General features: G+C 44.5%; 2 protein-coding genes across 3 annotated transcripts in view; both read left to right on the top strand.

The window, feature by feature from the left end:
* The window catches only part of AOX1 (aldehyde oxidase 1), a 58,765-nt gene extending 44,166 nt beyond the window's left edge, over positions 1-14,599 (top strand). The window contains exons 30-36 of the mRNA XM_081195568.1: positions 3,281-3,333; positions 4,494-4,608; positions 6,177-6,242; positions 6,761-6,949; positions 10,343-10,510; positions 10,788-13,303; positions 13,643-14,599. Coding sequence (XP_081051694.1) covers positions 3,281-3,333; positions 4,494-4,608; positions 6,177-6,242; positions 6,761-6,949; positions 10,343-10,510; positions 10,788-10,841 — 645 coding nt within the window. The 3' untranslated portion in view covers positions 10,842-13,303; positions 13,643-14,599. The remainder of the gene's footprint in view (positions 1-3,280; positions 3,334-4,493; positions 4,609-6,176; positions 6,243-6,760; positions 6,950-10,342; positions 10,511-10,787; positions 13,304-13,642) is intronic.
* Positions 14,600-19,452: 4,853 nt separating this feature from the next.
* Positions 19,453-20,310, top strand: part of LOC308587852 (aldehyde oxidase 4-like) — a 77,646-nt gene continuing 76,788 nt past the window's right edge. The window contains exon 1 of one of the 2 annotated variants that reach the window (XM_081195682.1): positions 19,453-19,619. In XM_081195682.1, the coding sequence (XP_081051808.1) occupies positions 19,566-19,619 (54 nt within the window). In that variant the 5' untranslated portion in view covers positions 19,453-19,565. The remainder of the gene's footprint in view (positions 19,620-20,310) is intronic. The other variant, XM_081195683.1, reaches the window with a different exon arrangement.

The following is a 20,310-nucleotide window of genomic DNA, read 5'->3' as shown; positions in this document are numbered from 1 at the left end:
CAATAAAAAAATAATAATTCCCCAAGCCCAACCAAACATCCATCCCACCCCCACCCCCCACATACAAAAAATCCAAAGAAAATTTTTAAAAAACATTTTAAAAACACTCTGTGCCTCTCCGGCAGTAACAACTGTCCTAGTGAGGCCTGTCAGGCCCCGCCCCGGGCCAGGTGGTAAGTGGCAGGGAGGAGCAGGGCCCTCAGGCACTCACTCAGGGGAGTCTTCCTGGGCAGCAGGCCGCAAGCAGCACACAGTCCTTATGAGGCCCCAGGCCCCGCCCCAAGCCAGATGGTAAGTGGCAAAAGCAGGGCCCACAAGCACTCACTCAGGGAGTCTTCCTGGGCAGCAAGCAGCAAGCAGCACGCAGTCCTTATGAGGCCCCAGGCCCCGCCCCAAGCCAGATGGTAAGTGGCAAGAGCAGGGCCCACAAGCACTCACTCAGGGAGTCTTCCTGGGCAGCAGGCCGCAAGCAGCACGCAGTCCTTATGAGGCCCCAGGCCCCGCCCCAAGCCAGATGGTAAGTGGCAAAAGCAGGGCCCACAAGCACTCACTCAGGGAGTCTTCCTGGGCAGCAGGCCGCAAGCAGCACGCAGTCCTTGTGAGGCCCCAGGCCCCGCCCCAAGCCAGATGGTAAGTGGCAAAAGCAGGGCCCACAAGCACTCACTCAGGGGAGTCTTCCTGGGCAGCAGGCAGCAAGCAGCACGCAGTCCTTGTGAGGCCCCAGGCCCCGCCCCAAGCCAGATGGTAAGTGGCAAAAGCAGGGCCCACAAGCACTCACTCAGGGAGTCTTCCTGGGCAGCAAGCAGCAAGCAGCACGCAGTCCTTATGAGGCCCCAGGCCCCGCCCCAAGCCAGATGGTAAGTGGCAAGAGCAGGGCCCACAAGCACTCACTCAGGGAGTCTTCCTGGGCAGCAGGCCGCAAGCAGCACGCAGTCCTTATGAGGCCCCAGGCCCCGCCCCAAGCCAGATGGTAAGTGGCAAAAGCAGGGCCCACAAGCACTCACTCAGGGAGTCTTCCTGGGCAGCAGGCCGCAAGCAGCACGCAGTCCTTGTGAGGCCCCAGGCCCCGCCCCAAGCCAGATGGTAAGTGGCAAAAGCAGGGCCCACAAGCACTCACTCAGGGGAGTCTTCCTGGGCAGCAGGCAGCAAGCAGCACGCAGTCCTTGTGAGGCTTCAGGCCCCGCCCCAGGCCAGATGGTAAGTGGCAAAAGCAGGGCCCACAAGCACTCACTCAGGGAGTCTTCCTGGGCAGCAGGCCGCAAGCAGCACGCAGTCCTTATGAGGCCCCAGGCCCCGCCCCAAGCCAGATGGTAAGTGGCAAGAGCAGGGCCCACAAGCACTCACTCAGGGAGTCTTCCTGGGCAGCAGGCCGCAAGCAGCACGCAGTCCTTGTGAGGCCCCAGGCCCCGCCCCAAGCCAGATGGTAAGTGGCAAAAGCAGGGCCCACAAGCACTCACTCAGGGAGTCTTCCTGGGCAGCAGGCAGCAAGCAGCACGCAGTCCTTGTGAGGCTTCAGGCCCCGCCCCAAGCCAGATGGTAAGTGGCAAAAGCAGGGCCCACAAGCACTCACTCAGGGAGTCTTCCTGGGCAGCAGGCCGCAAGCAGCACGCAGTCCTTGTGAGGCCCCAGGCCCCGCCCCAAGCCAGATGGTAAGTGGCAAAAGCAGGGCCCACAAGCACTCACTCAGGGAGTCTTCCTGGGCAGCCAATTGGTGTCAATTGGAGTCAATTGGTGTGACTCTTACCTTTGTAAAGGAAACAACATTGCAGCTGCACAAAAGTCACAGGTTTCTGCATCCCCTCCCACCGTTCTGCATGCACAGTTCTCCGTACTTCATCTAGGCAAGCACAGGGTGTTACTACAGCTGAAGGACACATTCCAGGGGGGATATTAGTCTACGGTTTGAGTGGACAAATTAACATTTAAATTAAGAGCAGTGAGGAGGTGAAATGAAGTGCCATATTTTTCGTTCTATAGGACGCACCTGACCATACCTTGTTTTAGAGGGGCAGAACAAGAAAAAAAATTCTCCTCCTCTCTGCTCAGCGCCCCTTCAGTGAAGCAGCAGGAGAAACGGAGCCCCTTCCATTTCTCCTCCCGCTTCACTGAAGGGGCGCTGCACAGCTCCCCCTCTCTGCTGAAGCCGGCAGAGTCTTACTCTCCCAGCTTCAGCAAAAGGAACCGGAAGCCTTCGGAGCGCAGCGCAAGTTTCCACTGCGCTCCAAAGGCTTCAGGGATAGCCACCTGAAGCCTTTGGAGCGCAGCGGAAACTCGTGCTGCGGCTATCCCTGAAGCCTGGAGAGCGAGAGGGGTCAGTGCGCACCAACCCCTCTCGCTCTCCAGGCTTCAGCGAAAGCAACACATAGCCTCCGGAGTGCGGAGGGAGCGCTCCCTCTGCGCTTCGGAGGCTTCGCGTTGCTATCGCTGAAGCCAAGGAGCCTGCATTTGATCCATAGGACACACACACATTTCCCCTTAATTTTTGGAGGGGAAAAAGTGCGTCCTATAGAGCGAAAAATACGGTACTGTAGACACATTTCCAGAAGCTTTATGGCGCATATATAGAAAGCAACTTTTTCCACCACCAGGAAAAAGTTCTCTTTTGCTGGAGGAAAATATACGGCTACTAAGAATCAGGTACAATTTGACTCTTAACTAAGCTAATAAACCTGTGTGTGGTGCTAGTGTGAGCTCATGTACTGGGACGCCTCTCCATAGAAAAAACAACTTGCAACTATCATGTAAGAAAAAACAGCTTTCAATTATCATGTAAGGAAGAAGGCTAGGCCAAACTTCTCCCTGAAACACTAGTTTTCTGGATGGATGGGATTGTTTTATTTGGAGTATTCAGCTACCTGAGCTCCTACCAGCAGTCTTACATCCTCAGTGAAAGCCTCATTTCCACAGTTCTCATATGTGCAACATTCCATTTCAGTCAACTGGAAATACAAATTTTTTCGATTATATTTTAAGTTTCAACATTTTTAACATATACAATCAAAACACAATTTCGTCTTTTCTTTTTGTTGAGTTCCCACCCCATTTTCCATGGAGTTCTTTCTCCCCTTCTGCTGCCCCCTATAGTCTATCTATTAAATCATAACCACAATATTATTGCCTGATTACTTCTGTTACTCATAGCTCAAATCCTGCCCATGAGTTGATCGTCTAGCTGGAAATATTAATAGGAATGTCTTGGTTTTAGCATGGCCATGGTATCTTTTTTTATACAAGATTGCTTTTTGAAGGAATAAACTTACTATGCTTGCTTGTTTTACAGGCCAAAGAAGCTTTTGAGCAGAGTATCAATCTGTCAGCAATAGGATATTTCAGGTACTAGATATTAACTCATGACTTCAAGAAGTGACTGTCAAAAGAGAATTATTGTAATGACTTGCATAACAAGGTAGCTACTGCAGGGATTATGAATGACTTGAGCTGATGCTTTTAGTAGTTGCATATACTGCTTAGACATAAGCATACAGAGAAAAGGGCATGTCATGTCTAGTCTTGTACATGAAGGTCCTGAAGGAGAATGTTAGCAGCAGAGTTAAAGATACACGACTGTGGCCTACTGTTTTGCACTCTATAATGAACCATGCACACTGATGGCACTAAATCGATAAATATTTCAGGGAGGATTCAGAGGATCCTTCTGTGAGTGAAAGGCACTAAGATCCAGCAGATCGTCCTGCTGGAGAAAGATGCATTTTTTTTAACCAGTTGGATAAAGAGGAAGGCTGCCCTGTGCTGCTTCCCAGATGGTTCCACAGACACTCCCAACTCTCCAGAGCCACTTTTCAGGCAAAACTCACCTGTTCTCCCCCTCCCCAACCCACCTCATGGGCTTTCTCATGATCTGCATTCTGCTTACAGTAACAATGGATCCAACCCACTGATCAAGTGGAAGGAATTATTGGTCGCATTCAGAAATTTGTACATTTGGTTAAAAGTGCTGTCAGTGAGTCTGGAGGGGTTTTTTTATGTTTCTGTAAAGGAAAAGTCTTTCCGAATCAGAGAACTCAGGTCAGCGCTGCATTCTGACTGCATCAAGGGAGAATATAATGTGGCAACGATGAGTAGTAGATGATACAGCTTTAAATGAGGAAAAGCCAAATCCATAGATCTATTAACGGGTATTAGCCATTATAGTATTGACTGGCTTTGGGGGAGAAGAATGTTGGGGGCTTTTACCTACATCTCCTGTTGGTGGGGTTCCTGGAGGCCTGGCCACTTCCAGAAACAGAATGCTGAATTAGATGAACATTTGATCTGATCAGCAGGCCTGCTGCTATGTTCTTAAACAACATGATGCATCATCAGAGCAAACATCACATTGCTCCACTGTCATGACCAATTGTACCAACTGAGGGTCCAGCACATCACTGCGATTGTGAGGCTCTTTATTGCTATTTCCCCCTTGTCTCCTTTATTGTTGTTCCCATGCCTGCAAGCATCCCTTACTCTCCAACATACTTTGTTGCTTCTTGCAGAGGTTATGAAGCAAACATGGACTGGGAGAAAGGGGAAGGCCACCCATTTGAATATTTTGTTTTTGGAGCCGCCTGCGCAGAGGTTGAAATAGACTGTCTGACTGGAGACCACAAGGTAAACTGTCAGGTGTCACTTAACAGCTAGTGCAAAAAGCACAGCCAAGTTCCTGTGTAACTAATGAAAGGCTCTTGTGTTTTCTTTGTCGTATTCACTCTAAACAGTTGTTTGCAGTGGACAGCAATAAATCCTGCTGGTTTCTACAAAGCACAGCTACCGTATTTTTTGCTCTATAAGACGCACCAGACCAGTTTTTGGAGGAGGAAAACAAGATAAAAAATATTCTGAATCTCAGAAGCCAGAACAGCAAGAGGGATCGCTGCGCAGTGAAAGCAGCAATCCCTCTTGCTGTTCTGGCTTCTGGGATAGCTGTGCAGCCTGCATTCACTCCATAAGACGCACACACATTTCCCCTTACTTTTTAGGAGGGAAAAAGTGAGTCTTATAGGGCAAAAAATATGGTACATAGTGGTTTCTTGTGTGGATCGAGTTTAAACTCTCCTCCTTCCTCATGCGACTTCAGTAATCCATGATCTGCTGCTATGGCACACGCATGGCAGCTTTGAATGTGAATTCATCCGGGCACTTGTGTTGCAGTAGCCAACAGCCTCCACTTTGCCCTTTTCCCAGCTGTTTTCTTCCAAAGCTGACTGGGCAAAAGCAGGCAGTCATGTGCAGAACCAGACAGCTTTTTATTTAAGTCTTAAAATTTATGAATTCCATTTGCACATGAATTTTCCCAGGGAAGTGGTATAGTGTTTATTGCCACAGAAAGATAAAATTAATACATAGCATTTATATAGCACATAAATGAGTGTAGTCCACTTTGCATATATTGTGTAGTGGTACCTTGGGTTAAGTACTTAATTTGTTCCGGAGGTCTGTTCTTAACCTGAAACTGTTCTTAACCTGAAGCACCACTTTAGCTAATGGGGCCTCCTGCTGCCGCCGTGCCGCCGGAGCCCGATTTCTGTTCTTATCCTGAAGCAAAGTTCTTAACCTGAAGCACTATTTTTGGGCTAGTGGAGTCTGTAACCTGAAGCGTATGTAACCTGAGTTACCACTGTATCTCTAATTTTGGAGGATTCCTGCAGTATTATTCCTTTTTGGTATATGGGAATCTGGCTTTGAGGCTGAAAGGCTGCCCGGTACATTCATAGTTGAAGGAAAATTTTATTTAAAAAAACCAGAAACCTTTATTCAAAAGTTACAGTACATTTTCAATCAGTATATTGGGAGGATTCAAAAGCTGGTATTTGTTGGTTTCTTAGCCAAAGCTCTCTTTCTTAGCCAATACAATGCACCAGCTTTGCTGGCTACTGTTACTTTTTCATTAAAGTGATGTCCACTCTACCTACTTCTAAAAATGAAAGTAGCATCATTGACTTTAATATGGTTTTAGACTGGGGAAAGTATTACAAGATAAGGACTTCAGCCCTAAGCATACTTATAACAAATAAAGTATTGTTAAATTCATTGGGACTTATTTCCCAAAATGAGCCACAAATAGGTCATCTCACACTGGGTACAAATTCTCGATATCCTATCCATAATATTTGGCTCATCTCCTCATGCTTCAGTCCCCCGAATGTAATACAAAGTTACAACCTGTTTTTCATTAACAGAATGTCAAAACAGATATTGTTATGGACATTGGATGCAGCATCAATCCGGCAATGGATATAGGTCAGGTAAGTCCTGAGAATTTCTTCATTTTGCTATGAGGTACTAAATTCACTTCAATTAGAATCATATGATTTAGAAGGCGATCCAACTCCCTGTTCAGTGACAGATACAAAACCCAACAATACAGAAATTCACTGAGCACAGGGTTGGACCTCCTTCCAACTCTTATGATAGAAATGGGTAATTAAAATGTAGCATCTTGCAAAAATGCCCCCCCCCCATTTCAGCTTTGTTAGATGGTGAAATTTAAGAGGAGAGCAAAGAATTGAAATATTTGTGAAAGGCCAGCATTATTCATAGAATTCTGAAAGTCTAATTACAATATTAATGGTAAGGTGTCCAGTTGTCTTTCAGATGTTAGATTTTTCTGCTTGCTTTTATGGTTCATTTGTTCAATTTTAATAATAAATAAATATAATTTTAAAGCTAGCATCGCTTTCAGACAATGTAACAAGAGCTCGGATTAATTTAACACAACAAAGTATATGGAAATCTCACTATAAGCTATACTTCCTCTTGGCAGATTGAAGGTGCCTTTGTCCAGGGCCTTGGACTCTACACAACAGAGGAACTCAAATATTCCCCAGAGGGGGTCCTCTACACACGGGGCCCAGATCAGTATAAAATCCCTGCTGTTTGTGACATTCCAGAACAGATCAGTGTCTCCTTGTTGGCATCTAGCCAAAACCCAACAGCGATCTACTCATCCAAGGTAAGACGATTGAAATCCAAGGTGCAATTCTTCCGTTTCTTTCCTGCTAAACCTAAGTGACCCATATTACTGAAGGAAAAACTGCAGACTTGGAGGGTGGGATGGAAATGATATGAGAGAATAAGTTGTTTTCACTATGAATATCTTGTTACTGTATTATTAATCATGCGGCTGTCATCCATCCCACAGCCATTCAGGCATAAGTGCACTTGAAATCAACAGTGATTAAATGCGGTTGGGTTTATGCCCACATGGATATAATATCAGGAGTGTTTCATTCAGTTTTGTGACATGTTATTGAGCAAGTTGTCTCCCCTAAGACTGAAGTCCTCAACTTCACATTGGAATATTGATTGCAGACCACAATGCAGCAGAGCCAAAAGAAAAATACATGACATACTCCAGTGGGAACCCTTGCTAGGCAATTGTTTCACTGTAGCATGTCCCCCTATCAGGAGAAGAGCAGTCAGTTTTAAGGCATTCCAAGCCCTTCTTCTTCGCCGAAGAATCGATGCTTTTGAATTATGCTGCTGGAGGAGACTCTTGAGAGTCCCATGGACTGCAAGAAGATCAAACCTATCCATTCTTAAGGAAATCAGCCCTGAGTGCTCACTGGAAGGACAGATCCTGAAGCTGAGACTCCAATATTTTGGCCACCTCATGAGAAGAGAAGACTCCCTGGAAAAGACCCTGATGTTGGGAAAGATGGAGGGCACAAGGAGAAGGGGATGACAGGACAAGATGATTGGATAGTGTTCTCGAAGCTACCAGCATGAGTTTGACCAAACTGCGGGAGGCAGTGGAAGACAGAAGTGCCTGGCGTGCTCTGGTCCATGGGGTCATGAAGAGTCGGACACGTCTAAACGACTAAACAACAACAACAACAAAGCCCTTTTTGGAGACATGATAGCAGAACAGGCTATCAAACAATCGGAAATAAGGAATGCAATTTTTACAGTGGCCTAGCCTTCTCTCTGAACTACCCATCAAGGCAGTGGTAGCTAGAAAAACTGTGCCAACTAGCCGAAAACAGTCAGAGCACTGTTATCTACATGCAGCCAAACAGAACACAAGTTATGTCAAACTTCTAGCAAAACTGTCTGATATATGGCTACATTGCAAACAGTCTGCTTAAGAATAAATCAACAAGGAGTTTTAGAAGGAGGTTTCTCTCTGTTTCTTTGATAACACCTGGACAGGAAAGAGCAACGATTTGGGGGCTGCCAAAATAACAATTCTCAAAGAGGTGGACAGAACTTTGAAATTGAATGCAATTAAATGAAGCGGTGCAATGAAAAAACAAAAATAGCTGAAAGAGTACAATATATGGACAAATCTGCACTCCACAGAAAAAAAAGTATCTATTTTCTGACATGAATGAGGTTCGCAGAACCAGAGTCAAAACGTGGAGGGGAAAAACCGGATATGGAATTATGAAAAACATTGATGATGATGAGAGGCAGGACTATGATGTTGAAATCGCTTCGGAATTCAGACCGTGGGAAGCCAAAACAAAAATTATTACAATTTGGAAGACAATTGGACTTTTTTATTTTAGTTTTTTATTTTAATTGGATTTGATATGTTAATTAGATGTTTTTATTGCAAAATTAATAAACGCTTAAAAAAAAAAAACTTCTAGTAAAACAAGGCCAAAAAGCCTAATGGGGGATTAGGCCAGTTACTTGACGGAATGTGACTATAAGGCCTAAATTATCCCTTGCAGACCACACACTTGAGTATTATTATCTGTAGCTCTGCTGGCTGTGCTAACCACCTCTGCTTGTTGATTGGCATCCATCTGTTTTGAGAGACAATGGAGTGCACCTCCAGGGATGAATTCAAACCACTGTGTTAGCAGCACCAAAATGACCTCCCCTTGCACAGGCCTGGTCAGTATGTATGGAGGTCCTGAGCTACGCAGATGGCAAGAGCCTCCCCTTTCAGCCTCACTGATGTGTTCCACAGGAAAGTAGAGCAATACGTTTTGCACCAGCTTGACTGCAGGAGTTGCCGGAAAGAGGCATACTGTACATCCAACCGTTTTAGGGGCTCCACTCTGGATTTGTGCAGGGTTTACTCCTTAGCTTTTTCTTTTTCCAAAGATATCCCACGTGGCATCTTGAGGTCTAGGATCAGTGTTTTCCTTCTCCTAGATGGGCTCCCTTCCCAAGTTGACGAGCCCCTGGGAAAGCACTAATATCAGGTGACGCCAATTGTGTCCATCCACATCTTGATCTCATTGGGCTGACGTTCAAAGGGGCTTTTCACCTTTGGCCTTTTGGATGTAAAAACTGTGGCATGTAAAATGAAACACGTCGTTCCAGGGAACTGGACAGACGTTGCATCTTAGGATAAACACAGACGAGGGGGAGCTATATAGTGGCAACCCAAGCTCAGAAGAGAGGGGCAGAATAATAACAGTTACAGATTCCTAGCCTGTAACATCAGCCAGCTGCATGGGCAATTTGCTCTTCCCACTACCCTCAGCCCTCTAGCACCTGTGATAGGCCACAGTTGCGGCTGCCACCATTTTGGAATATGGTGAGCAATCTTTGTGAACCGACTAGGACACAAGAAAAATATGTTCTTGAATGGCAGCCATGCATTGCTAGCAGAGAGGTGTGGCCTCACATTGTTTGTTTTCATTTTGGTTAGTCTTTAAAAAGCTGCATGTGCACACATGTGGACATAAGCTCATGCTTTCACATATATTTTTAAAGCAACCACTCAGAATAGGTTAAAACCTTTCTAAAATAACCCAGAGTTTGCAGTCAGCATTCTCAGAAAGGCTGCCACAGGACCCTTGTTAGATATACAGCTGTCTCCTTCTCCACAGATGAGCAACAGGTGGGCACCATTGCAATTGTGACACTGTGGACATTGATAAGCCACCCAGTACTGATTTGAGGAGTGCTGTTACTTCTCCTACCATCACTACTCCTCCTTCTTCTCAAAAAGGCAGGGCCACCTACCACCCTTGGAGCTTAGTGGAAAATAAGTGGAAGGACAGAGAATGAGACTAGAACATCCACTCACCACATACCGAATCAGGAAGCCCACTAGTGGCTCCATCGTGAAGGCCCCCTCAAGCTTGGAGCCAGCCCTGAACACAGGGAGGTGTCATGTAGTAGGTTCCTATGGCTTCTCACATCAGCCACATGAAGGTGCTGGCTCATGTAAGGTCTGCCTGCTGGCCCAAGTGAGTCCACAAAGGCTGATGCCACCAAGCTCTTAAGAGTGTGTCAGATGCTGGGTCTTGTTCCCACACAGAGAAAACAAAACAAAACTCATTTCATGTGTGGACAGAGATGCTCCCTGAAAGGTTCTTGATGTGAAATATTTGCTAATGCCTCAACATGATTTCACTGCTTTTGTCTCTGCTTTTGGCAGGGCCTTGGTGAAGCGGCACTTTTCTTGGGGAGCTCTGTATTTTTTGCAATATGGGATGCAGTGGCTGCTGCCAGGAAGGAAAGAGGATTGCCAACAGACTTTGTGTTGAACAGCCCCTTGACTCCTGAACGAGTGCGAATGGCCTGTGGTGACCAATTTACGGAGATGGTAAAGATTTTTAATGCATCTGGTGCCTAATTCTTCTTTCTCTCGTGACTGTCAGGATGAGGAATAGGTTACTCTTAAATTAAAATCAGGACGTAGCATCTTCTGGTCTGTCTGTCCTTAATGGCACCCTAAATCTTTTGTGCCTCCAGTGGTTTCCTCTCGTTGCCTTCAGGTACTGTGAATCAGTTTCACAGAAATCCAAACTGATTTTGCAACAAGCCTTAGCAATGACTCTTTGAGACTGATTGTTCCGTTTACTATTTATTCATTTTTCTAGATCCCAAAGGATGAAAAAAGCAAGTCCACTGTTTCGTGGGAAATCTCCCTTTGAAGAAGAACCAGGAATGTGCAGAAAGTGCCATGAAGTGCTAACTTCTTCAAGTTGACATCTTCCAGTGCTTTATCAACAAATGCAGTTCATTTTAGTTCAGTAGTTGCTTTCTTGTGGGGAATTATATTATATTGCAGGCTTCATATTCATTTACATGAGAGTCTCCTACCATTTTCACACTTTTTGGTACTAGGCTGCTACACTTCAGGGCCTAACCATTTGGTGGTTGTTTCTATCTGCCTTGCTAGGTTCCTAGTGCTAACATACTCCGTCTCCTTCATGGAGCCCCCTCAGCAGATCCAGGGGTCTCCTGCCTCTCTTAACTCATTTGCCAGTCTACTCTCCCTCCTCTCCCAGGGTCCTATTTCACCATTCCCTCCTTTTTTTGGCTACTAAGTTTCCTACAACCTCTAACTACCTTTCCATCCGTCTTCTGCCTCTTTCACACCTCTTTCCCTCAGTTTTTCAAGGTATTACTAAACATTACAGAAAAACATGTGCCAGCCACTAGACATAGCAATCATGTACAGAGTTCCCCCAACTTCAGGCAATATCTAATTCAGCCTTCCCTGACATAGTGAGCCTGAGATGCTTTGGACTACATCTCCCATCATTCCTGACCATTGGTTATAAAATGGCTGGAGCTGAAGGGACTTGGGAGTCCAACAACATCTGGGTTGGCGAAGGCTGATGGTAGCCAAACTTGCCTTGCATCCTCCTCGTCTCATTATGCTGTGTTTTTCCCTGTTCCCACATGCCAGGATTGGCTGCCACTGAGCATCTGCCTACTGCTGCTGTTGTCTTTGAAGTGCGAATCTCAAATTGATCCACTTTATTTACTTTGAACAAGGTCCGTGTTAAAATAAATCTTGAGCTGGTTTTGGCTTTAGGAAACCTACTGTGCAGTGGTGCGCATGAAAGATTGCTCGGGGCATCAGACAACATCCTCAGGGTGTGAGACAGCATTGTTTAATGACTGCTGACTGTTAAAAGGTACAAGGTACATGCCAGGAAGAGTCCCTTTGTGCATCTTAGACGTCTGGTGCATGCATTAACTCCTGTGACGGTTATGTTGTGTAAGATAAGCTGTCTTTCCAGAATATCAAGTACTAGGCAATAAAAAATCTTGCACATTAAAAGATGCATATGCCACTTCCTAAAGCTAGCATGCAGATTATTTCTTGAAAGGCGAAGGAAATAATGTGAGGAGTGATCTGTTGTTTGATTATGTGCCTTGTTATCACACCTTTTTTAACTAGAGCATGGATTAAAATTGATTAAGTATGCAGGTGCACGAGTAATGAAGCCTACAAGTAATATTGCTTCACACTTACCCTGTTACTCTCTGGTGTGTAGCTTTGCCAGGAAGACTGAATCACTTGGCTTGCACTTCACCGAACTTTAATTTATTTTCAGAAGTTTCTCAACAAGTTTAATTAGAGATGTGCAATATATATATATAAATATTCCCTTCCATGCTCATGGGTGATAGAGTGGCAAAGAATTTAATGGGAGGAGGAGGAAGAGGAAGAAGACTAGTTGCACCCATTCCAGCTAAGAGAATTGCAGTTCCTGGGACTCCCAGAGATCCAGAGTTGGTACCCCTCCAAATGTTATTAGATTCCACATGCCACCATACCATATGGTTGGTCTTGGAGACCCCAGGTTCTCCATCTCTGCTGTCACTCACGGTCCTTGTCCTCACACTCTTTTTCCTGGGTTTTGCATTTCACTTAACCGATGCTGTGTATGTGCAGTTGCACCCACGCCCTTGCATGCACCTTGGATCAATATGAAAATGGCAGTGTTGTGAGTTTTCCCCTCTGCGCCATCTGGTACAACTTGTCCTGTATTTTGATGTCATTGAGCAGTGCCTTTCCTTGCTTCACAGGATTGGCTGGTGTGGGCCAGGAAGCACACAGTGTAACAATGTGAGGACGCTGGGCAAATTGTGCTATGCATTATAAAGCTGGAAGAAAGATTCTGTGTTTGGCGGCACCTCCCTTTTTTTGTCCGTTCACCCAAAACAGAACTAAATCTTACAGAGGGCTTCTGGGCGGGGACTTAATGTTGTAAGTAGGTTGTTCAGAAATTACAATTGGGTTGTTCTCAACAGTTTTGGTTTTTTTTAATAAGGAGCCCGCCCCCTGAAGGGTGAATGCAGGTTAAAGGGGGGAGAATATACAGTCTAGCATTTTGATGCCAATGAGATTGTGCAAAAAAACCACACAAGGAACACCCATCAATAAGTACCTGTCTGACAGCAGCCCAAGTACACAGGTGCAGTGATATAATTCCACATCTTTTTGAATCTTGTTTAGAAGAGCAGAAAAAACTGATGATGCGCAGGATGAGAGTTGGAGAAGGTTCAGAAAAGGCAATCAGAATGATCAAGGAGCTGCAGCAGCTTCCCTATGAGGAAAGCATTTTGGACTTTTTCATTTAGAGAGAAGGCAAGTACCGTATATTTCACTCTATTGGACGCAGTTTTCCCCCTCCAAAAATTGAGGGGAAATGTGTGTGCGTCCTATGGAGCAAATGCAGGCTTGTGCCATAGCCGCACGCAACCCCTCCGGCAGGGAGAGGTTGCATGGGGCTAAAGAGGAAGCCAAAGCAGTGAGCGGGATCCATCCCACTGGCTACCTTGGCTTGTGACATAGCCGCGTGCAACCCCTCCGGCAGGCTGTACACTGCTCTTTGGGGCTGGAGGAGGGAAAAGATTCTTTTTATTGATTTCCCCGTCTAAAAACTAGGTGCGCCCTATGGTCCGGTGCGCCCTATGGTGCGAAAAATACGGTAAGTGGTGACATGATAGGATTTTATAAGACTAGGCGTGGCATGGAGAAAGCGGATTGAGAAAATATTTTCTCCCTCATAACACTAGAAACATTCAACGATGCTTATTGAAGTACCTCACGCATAGTTAAGCTCTGGAACCCACTCCCATAAACGGCATGATAGCCACCAACTTGGAAGCCTTTAAAAGAGGATTAAACAAATGTAGAATGCTCTGTCTGTATGGTCAGAAGCAGTATTATTTTGAATACCCGTTGCAGAAGGAGTGAGGGCTTTTATGCTTGGATCCTGCTTGTGTGCTTCTCGCCGGTATCTGCTTGGCCTCTGTGAGAACCGGGTGCTGGACTAAGTGGGCCACTGGCCTCATCCAGCAGGCTCTTTAATGAGAGACTAGCAATTCTGTGCAAAGAAAAATTCAAGAAGTACAGTGCATATCATGCATTGTACTATTGTAATATTGGTAGAAAAATGCAAAAATCTGTTGGCCTGGTTGCATGTAAGGTATTCTACTTCCTGACTTGCTATTTTGCAGGGGGAATTAGACTGCATGTAGCAAATTTGGGTTACGAAATTAAAGTGTATTTGGCACTCTTATGCAACAAACCATACTCCCTCTAAATGACGCTTCTTGTAGTAAGGAAAGTGTAGGGAAGATGCACTGGAAAATGTAGGGTTACAATTGCTTGATGTGATGTACTAGAATTTCCACACAAATCAGTATCAACTAATAGTGTATAACCTCAAGAAATTTTGTGCAAACAAATCAAAATGAATGATAACCTGGTCATCTGTAAGTACCCTAAGTCTGGGAAACGTTTGCTGGTTTAATCAAGCTTGTTAAGGTGATGTGATCACTACAACTGTTGGTATTCATTTCTGCTGAACAAAAGGTCCCATTCTGTTTTAGTGTGGACAGATGTACCTCGGAGTCCTATTACCTAAATAAACTTTGTAAGCTTCCATTTTTTGATCTTTTACTTGAAACCGCCCACAAGTGCTGGGCGTGTTAAGCAGAGGGTGGTTATAGAGTCAAATGTTTCGGAGGAGGAATGAATTATGCACTGTTGATACCTTTTCCCATCTCTGTCAACCCTGATCCTACCGTGGGTATAATCCCAGGAACTACTCAACATGGATAGGTAGTTTCAAGTCACGGAATTGGGGAGGCTAGCTGTTCTGGACAGGGTTGCACTGCCTTTGAAGGGACAGCTGCATAACCTGGAGGTGCTCCTACAGCTGTCTTTGAAGGCTCAAGTGGCCTCCACAAGCAGTGCCTTTTACTATCTCCGGCCGATTTGCCAGCTATTGCCATCCCTGGACATGGAGAGCCATGCCACAGTGATCCAAACACTGCTGGTAACAGGGCCGTAGCTAGGGGGTGGCGAGGTGGGCCCCTGCCAGGGGCGCAGGTGAGGGGGGGCGCAAAATCAGCTGCCAAGACCCTCCGCCGGCCAGCACCCTCTCCAGCCAGTGCTCCCTGCCTGCGGCCAAGCAGGACAAGGAAAAGGGCCCGCACCAACTTCAAAGCCTGCCTACTCTGGAGTCACTCCCCCCTCCTTTCTCACACCCTCCCTCAAGGGTGCCAACTTGAATAAAATACATTGGGGGGGGCGGCAGGTAAGCACCACCCTGTATAATCGACCACAAGAGGGAGCACACAGACACTATTTGAATGGCAATGCCCATTAACTGGGGGGGGCTCCTCAAATATTTTAGGGGGGGTGAAGGAACCTTGGCCCCAAGGAATTGGCTCCCATGCCCTTCTCCCTATTAAAATGGGGTGCTCCCCACTTTATGCGATTTCACTGATGCAGGCAGGGGCCTAGAATGTAACCCGCGCGTAAGTGGGGAGACGCCTATATACCGTCGTCTAGGTCAGCCTTCCCCATCTTGGTGGCCTTCAATCAGAACTCATTACAAAAAAGAATTCACTACAAGGTGAAGTGCATGAGGAATTGAAGGGGGGTGTTGGAGGAGAGGCAGAAAGAAGAGCTAATTTGTTCGTGGCTGGGGGCGCAATCTGGACTGTTCTGCCAGGGGCGCAAGATCACCTAGCTATGGCTCTGGCTGGTAACCTTAGAAGTGGAAAATTGTAATGCACTCTGTGTGGACTGTCCTTGAAGTTCATCATCATCATCAGACCTTTTATTGGCATCACATACAAACATCCATAGCAAATCAACACAGAATTCCTGCCTTCCCAGTGACACAAAACGTTTCTCAAATGAAAGAGGCAAAGCAGTCTAACATTACATCTCTAGGTCTCCAGGGAGGTCAGACGTCTGCAATGTGTTTTGACGACAAAAAACCAGATAAAGATATTTAGCCACTAACTTGGTGAGCTCCTGATTATTCCCCAATAATAGAAAATGTATGACCTCTAACTCTGGTTTCCATTTGGGGATGCAGAGTTGATCTAGGAACTGCTGGCGGAGATCAACATATAGTTTACATTTAAGAACCATATGTGTAAGAGTTTCCACCTGATGGTCTTCACATGGGCAAATTCTTTCTCCTCCCACCATTCCCTATAGGAGGTTTGAAGGATTTGAATTAAACCTGGCCAGCGAAAATGCCCTTTCTTGAGGATTAAACAAAAATTCAAGATAATTGTGGTTAATTTCATATGCCCAAGAAAGTTGAAAGTTACGTGACCAAGGAAAAGAGACAGCGGAAGAAGAATGGAGAAAATTCAAAAGTTACCTTAAGGACTATTATAAACTCAATGAATGTTAGAGTGTTTTGGTTCTTAGGAACAAAGGGATACAGTGACATGAGGTTAGAATATAGAGATGATTAAGAAGACTGAGGCTGGAAGGTAACAACTGGGAGTTGCTATAAAATTATGGACATTGGGATGCAGAAAGGGGGGGTATGGGGAAGTCCCAGAAAAGAGGTTTATGAAAATATGTTACGAAATTATACGTGTATGTTTGTTTTCTTAAGTGTTTGTTTGTTTTTTAAAATTTGTAAAACCAATAAAAATCTTATAAAAAAAAAAAAGAAAGTTGAAAGTTAAGAGGGGAACATGTTTTCTCTGCTGCCGCTGTTAGTTCCTGGCGTTCAATGTCCCACAACCTAGTTTTTATTATAGCCTTGGCAGATGGTGGGGGCATCAATCGCAAAAATTCCACTGACAGCCCAAGTTGCTGTACCTTTATGTTAAACTGTTGTAGTCCTGGGGAAAGAAAGGGATCTAGCAAAACGTCACTAAGGAGAGGATCTTTATCTGTTGTGAGGCAGATGTTTAGCCAGCATGTAAGAAATCTCGCCCAGGCTATGGTCTCTACCCTGTGTTGACCTCCCTCTAGACACAAGGCTGCATAGGGTACACCACATGGGACAGCAAAAATCTTAATAAGGAAAGCTGCCTGCACTCGTTCTACCAGCTGGATAAATCCTGGCAGCCAGACTGGAATTCCGTAGAGCAATTGAGCTATAACTTTGGCGTTGAAGACCTTGAGGGCAGAGGGGATATGCGAATTACCTCCTTATAAAGAAACACATTATGGCTTGCATAGACATCTTATTGGCATTCACCGCCATGCAAGGACCATAGAAGCCTATGATGGAATGTGATTCCCAGGTAGTTGAATTCTAATACCTGCTGGATGGGTTTCCCACCAAATACCCAGCTATAGATTTTGCGTGAATTCCCCAAAACCATTATTTTGCTTTTATCAAAGTTCATGCACAATTTCATTCTGGACAGATAGTCAATACAGGAATTTAACAAACATTTTAGGCCAATTCTTGTCCGTGAAAGCAAAATCATATGTGCATATAGAAGGATGGGAATGCTTGATGCATTGAGTTTTGGGCTGTGGGTATCCACCTGTTTTAGTAAAGAAGCGAGGTCGTTAGGGAAAAGATTAAAAAGAGAGGGAGCGAGTACACAGCCCTGCTTTACTCCTCTGTTTATAATGACAGGATCTGTCATTACATTCCCTGGTGTTGTTCTTATGCGACAGGTGTTCTTTGTGTAAAGCTTTTTGATCAAGTAAAGTCATCTAAGTTCTAGGCCCATTGTCGCCAATTTGGACCATAACAGCCCCCTGTTGACAGTGTCAAAAGCAGCCTTGATATCAAGGAAGGCCACATAAAGACATTCTTTATGAAGCCGCGTGTACAGTGGTACCTCGGGTTAAGTACTTAATTCGTTCCGGAGGTCCGTACTTAACCTGAAACTGTTCTTAACCTGAAGCACCACTTTAGCTAATGGGGCCTCCTGCTGCTGCCGCACCACCGGAGCACAATTTCTGTTCTCATCCTGAAGCAAAGTTCTTAACCTGAAGCACTATTTCTGGGCTAGTGGAGTCTGTAACCTGAAGCATATGTAACCTGAGGTACCACTGTACTTAGTGGCTAAATGAGATAACACCAAACAGTTGCATAAAGTAGATTTCCCTGGTCCTTGAAGTTGATTCAGAAGCTGCAATTAGTGCAGAATGTAGCTGCTATACCTCAACTTGTAGTGGCCTGATGCAAACACACTTTTTAAAAAATGCACTAGCTACCTATATGCATACCAAGAGTGCTTGGTACTGGTTCTCCAGCTGTGGCCTTTCCTGGACAGTGATTCACAGATGGGTAACTTCAAGACTGATCTATTGTAATGTGCTCTGTGTGGAGGTACCACTGAAGTATGAAGAATGCAGATTAGCCACCCAGTACTGATTTGAGGAGTGCTGCTAACACCAATCGGTGTTAAAGAAGGATAGAACTTTTTTTATGTATGCTACAGCAGCAGCAAGAATTCTCATCGCAAAGCATTGGAAGACACAAGATCTACCCACCTTGGAAGATTGGCAGATGCAACTAATGGACTATATGGAGATGGCGGAAATGACTGGCAGAATCCGAGACCAGGGAGAGGAGACGGTGGAGGAAGATTGGAAGAAATTTAAAATTTATTTGCAGAAATACTGTAAAATTCATGAATGTTTAGGACATTGAAATGAACCGCAGGGGCTTTAGCAACAAAGCAAAATGTAAGATTGGACTAACAACAGATAAATTAACAGGATATGAATTTGCTGAATTAATTTTTAAAAAGGGATACAAGAACGGGAGACGTGAGGAAGTCGGGAAAATAAGCTAATTGAAAATGAGAAATTAAGAAAGAGGGAATTTTTGTTTTTTGTTACTATATGTGTTTTTATCTTTTTTCTTTTTCTTTTGATGTGTTTAATGTTTGTATTTTTGTATTGTATTGTTTTTTGTGATTTTGTATTTTCTTTGTCTATGTATGCTTGTCTATTGTGAAAACTTAATAAAATATTTATTAAAAAAAAAATGAAGTATGAAGAATGCAGCAGCTAGGCTTTTCCTGCTGCAAACAATGCTGAGAGAACTGCACTCAATGCTTGTTTGCTTCAAGTTACTTGCATTGGCTTAAAAAGCCTATACAGTTTGGGGCCAGGACACCTGACAGAACTCCTGTTCCTGTACTGACCTGCACATTTGTCATGATCGGCCAGTCTTGCCATCCTTAGGGAAAGCCCACTTCTATGGCAATGTTTGCTGGCATCTCCTCTTTTTGACCTTTCAGTGCCCTGTTCAGTTGAAAAGGGAGACCAGTACAGATAGGCATACTTGCTTAGGACAATCACAATGGTTTCTGTGTCAACCAGTTATTTTGCTTTTTTAAAACAAAACCTTAGGTATAAAAACATCTGCCACCTGCAAGAAACCTTAATTTATTACAGCCATGCATCAAATTTATGATTAGAGAGGAAGAAAAGCAACCCTACAGAGCTCTTCCAACCGATTGTACTCTGGCTCCTCCTCTTCGCCTATATAATTTGTCGCTCGGTTCTGGGCAACACAGACCAAAGCGGTGGTGGAAGCAACTGTAGAATCTGTATCCCCCCCCCCTCCTTTTGCTTAATATCTGACAGCTTTCAAGGTGTGCTTTCATACGGCAGAATGGCTAATCCCCAACAATCGGATGAGCTCATTTTTTTTGTGAATGGAAGGAAGGTAAGGATTTCTTTTAGTACTTTAGTGTGTTTTTAAAAGGGGGGGGGAGGACAAGGGGCACATTCTTGTATCTACAAAGAAGATTTAAAATGTTCTCTAGATGTTATTCATGACCTTACAAATTACACATCTTTCCCCTGCAATCTTCTGTCATTTCAACTTCATTGTTTAGAAGTTGGGAATTTCTTTCTCTATTTCATTGACCACCATTGACTGGGATTGTCAACTGTGTTTATTTCACGTTACTAAATTAAACTTTGCAGACACTTCCTCTAGTGTTTGAATGCCTAGTTCTTACGAAAATGAAAGGGGATGGAGCAACAGCTGTCAGAGCAATGCTGTTGGAAATGTATTAAGCTATTATTATAGCTATAAGCTATAGTAATCGGGTTGCAATACCGTATCACCAAACTTTTAAAAATGAAAATACGACATGAGTTCACTGTGAGTGCCCTACAACAATCTTAAGTAAAAAGTACATTCAGTGAAAGGTTCCCTAATGAAATATAATCAAATAACATTAATATCCCTTCCTGCTAAAAAAAAAAAGAGGTATGCATGCAATTTAACACTTAAAATGCACCCATGTGTTTACTTTCTCTTGTTTTCTCCACTTGAGAACAAAGACAATAAAACATCTCCACTTACAGATATTTCACCCAGAGAGGACGAGGAAATGATTAAAATACAT

The sequence above is a fragment of the Podarcis bocagei genome, assembly GCF_964188305.1.
Source record: "Podarcis bocagei genome assembly, chromosome: 1".
Classification (NCBI taxonomy): domain Eukaryota; kingdom Metazoa; phylum Chordata; class Lepidosauria; order Squamata; family Lacertidae; genus Podarcis; species Podarcis bocagei.
Note: the sequence above shows the minus strand (reverse complement) of the source record. Positions and strands in the feature narration are given on the sequence as shown.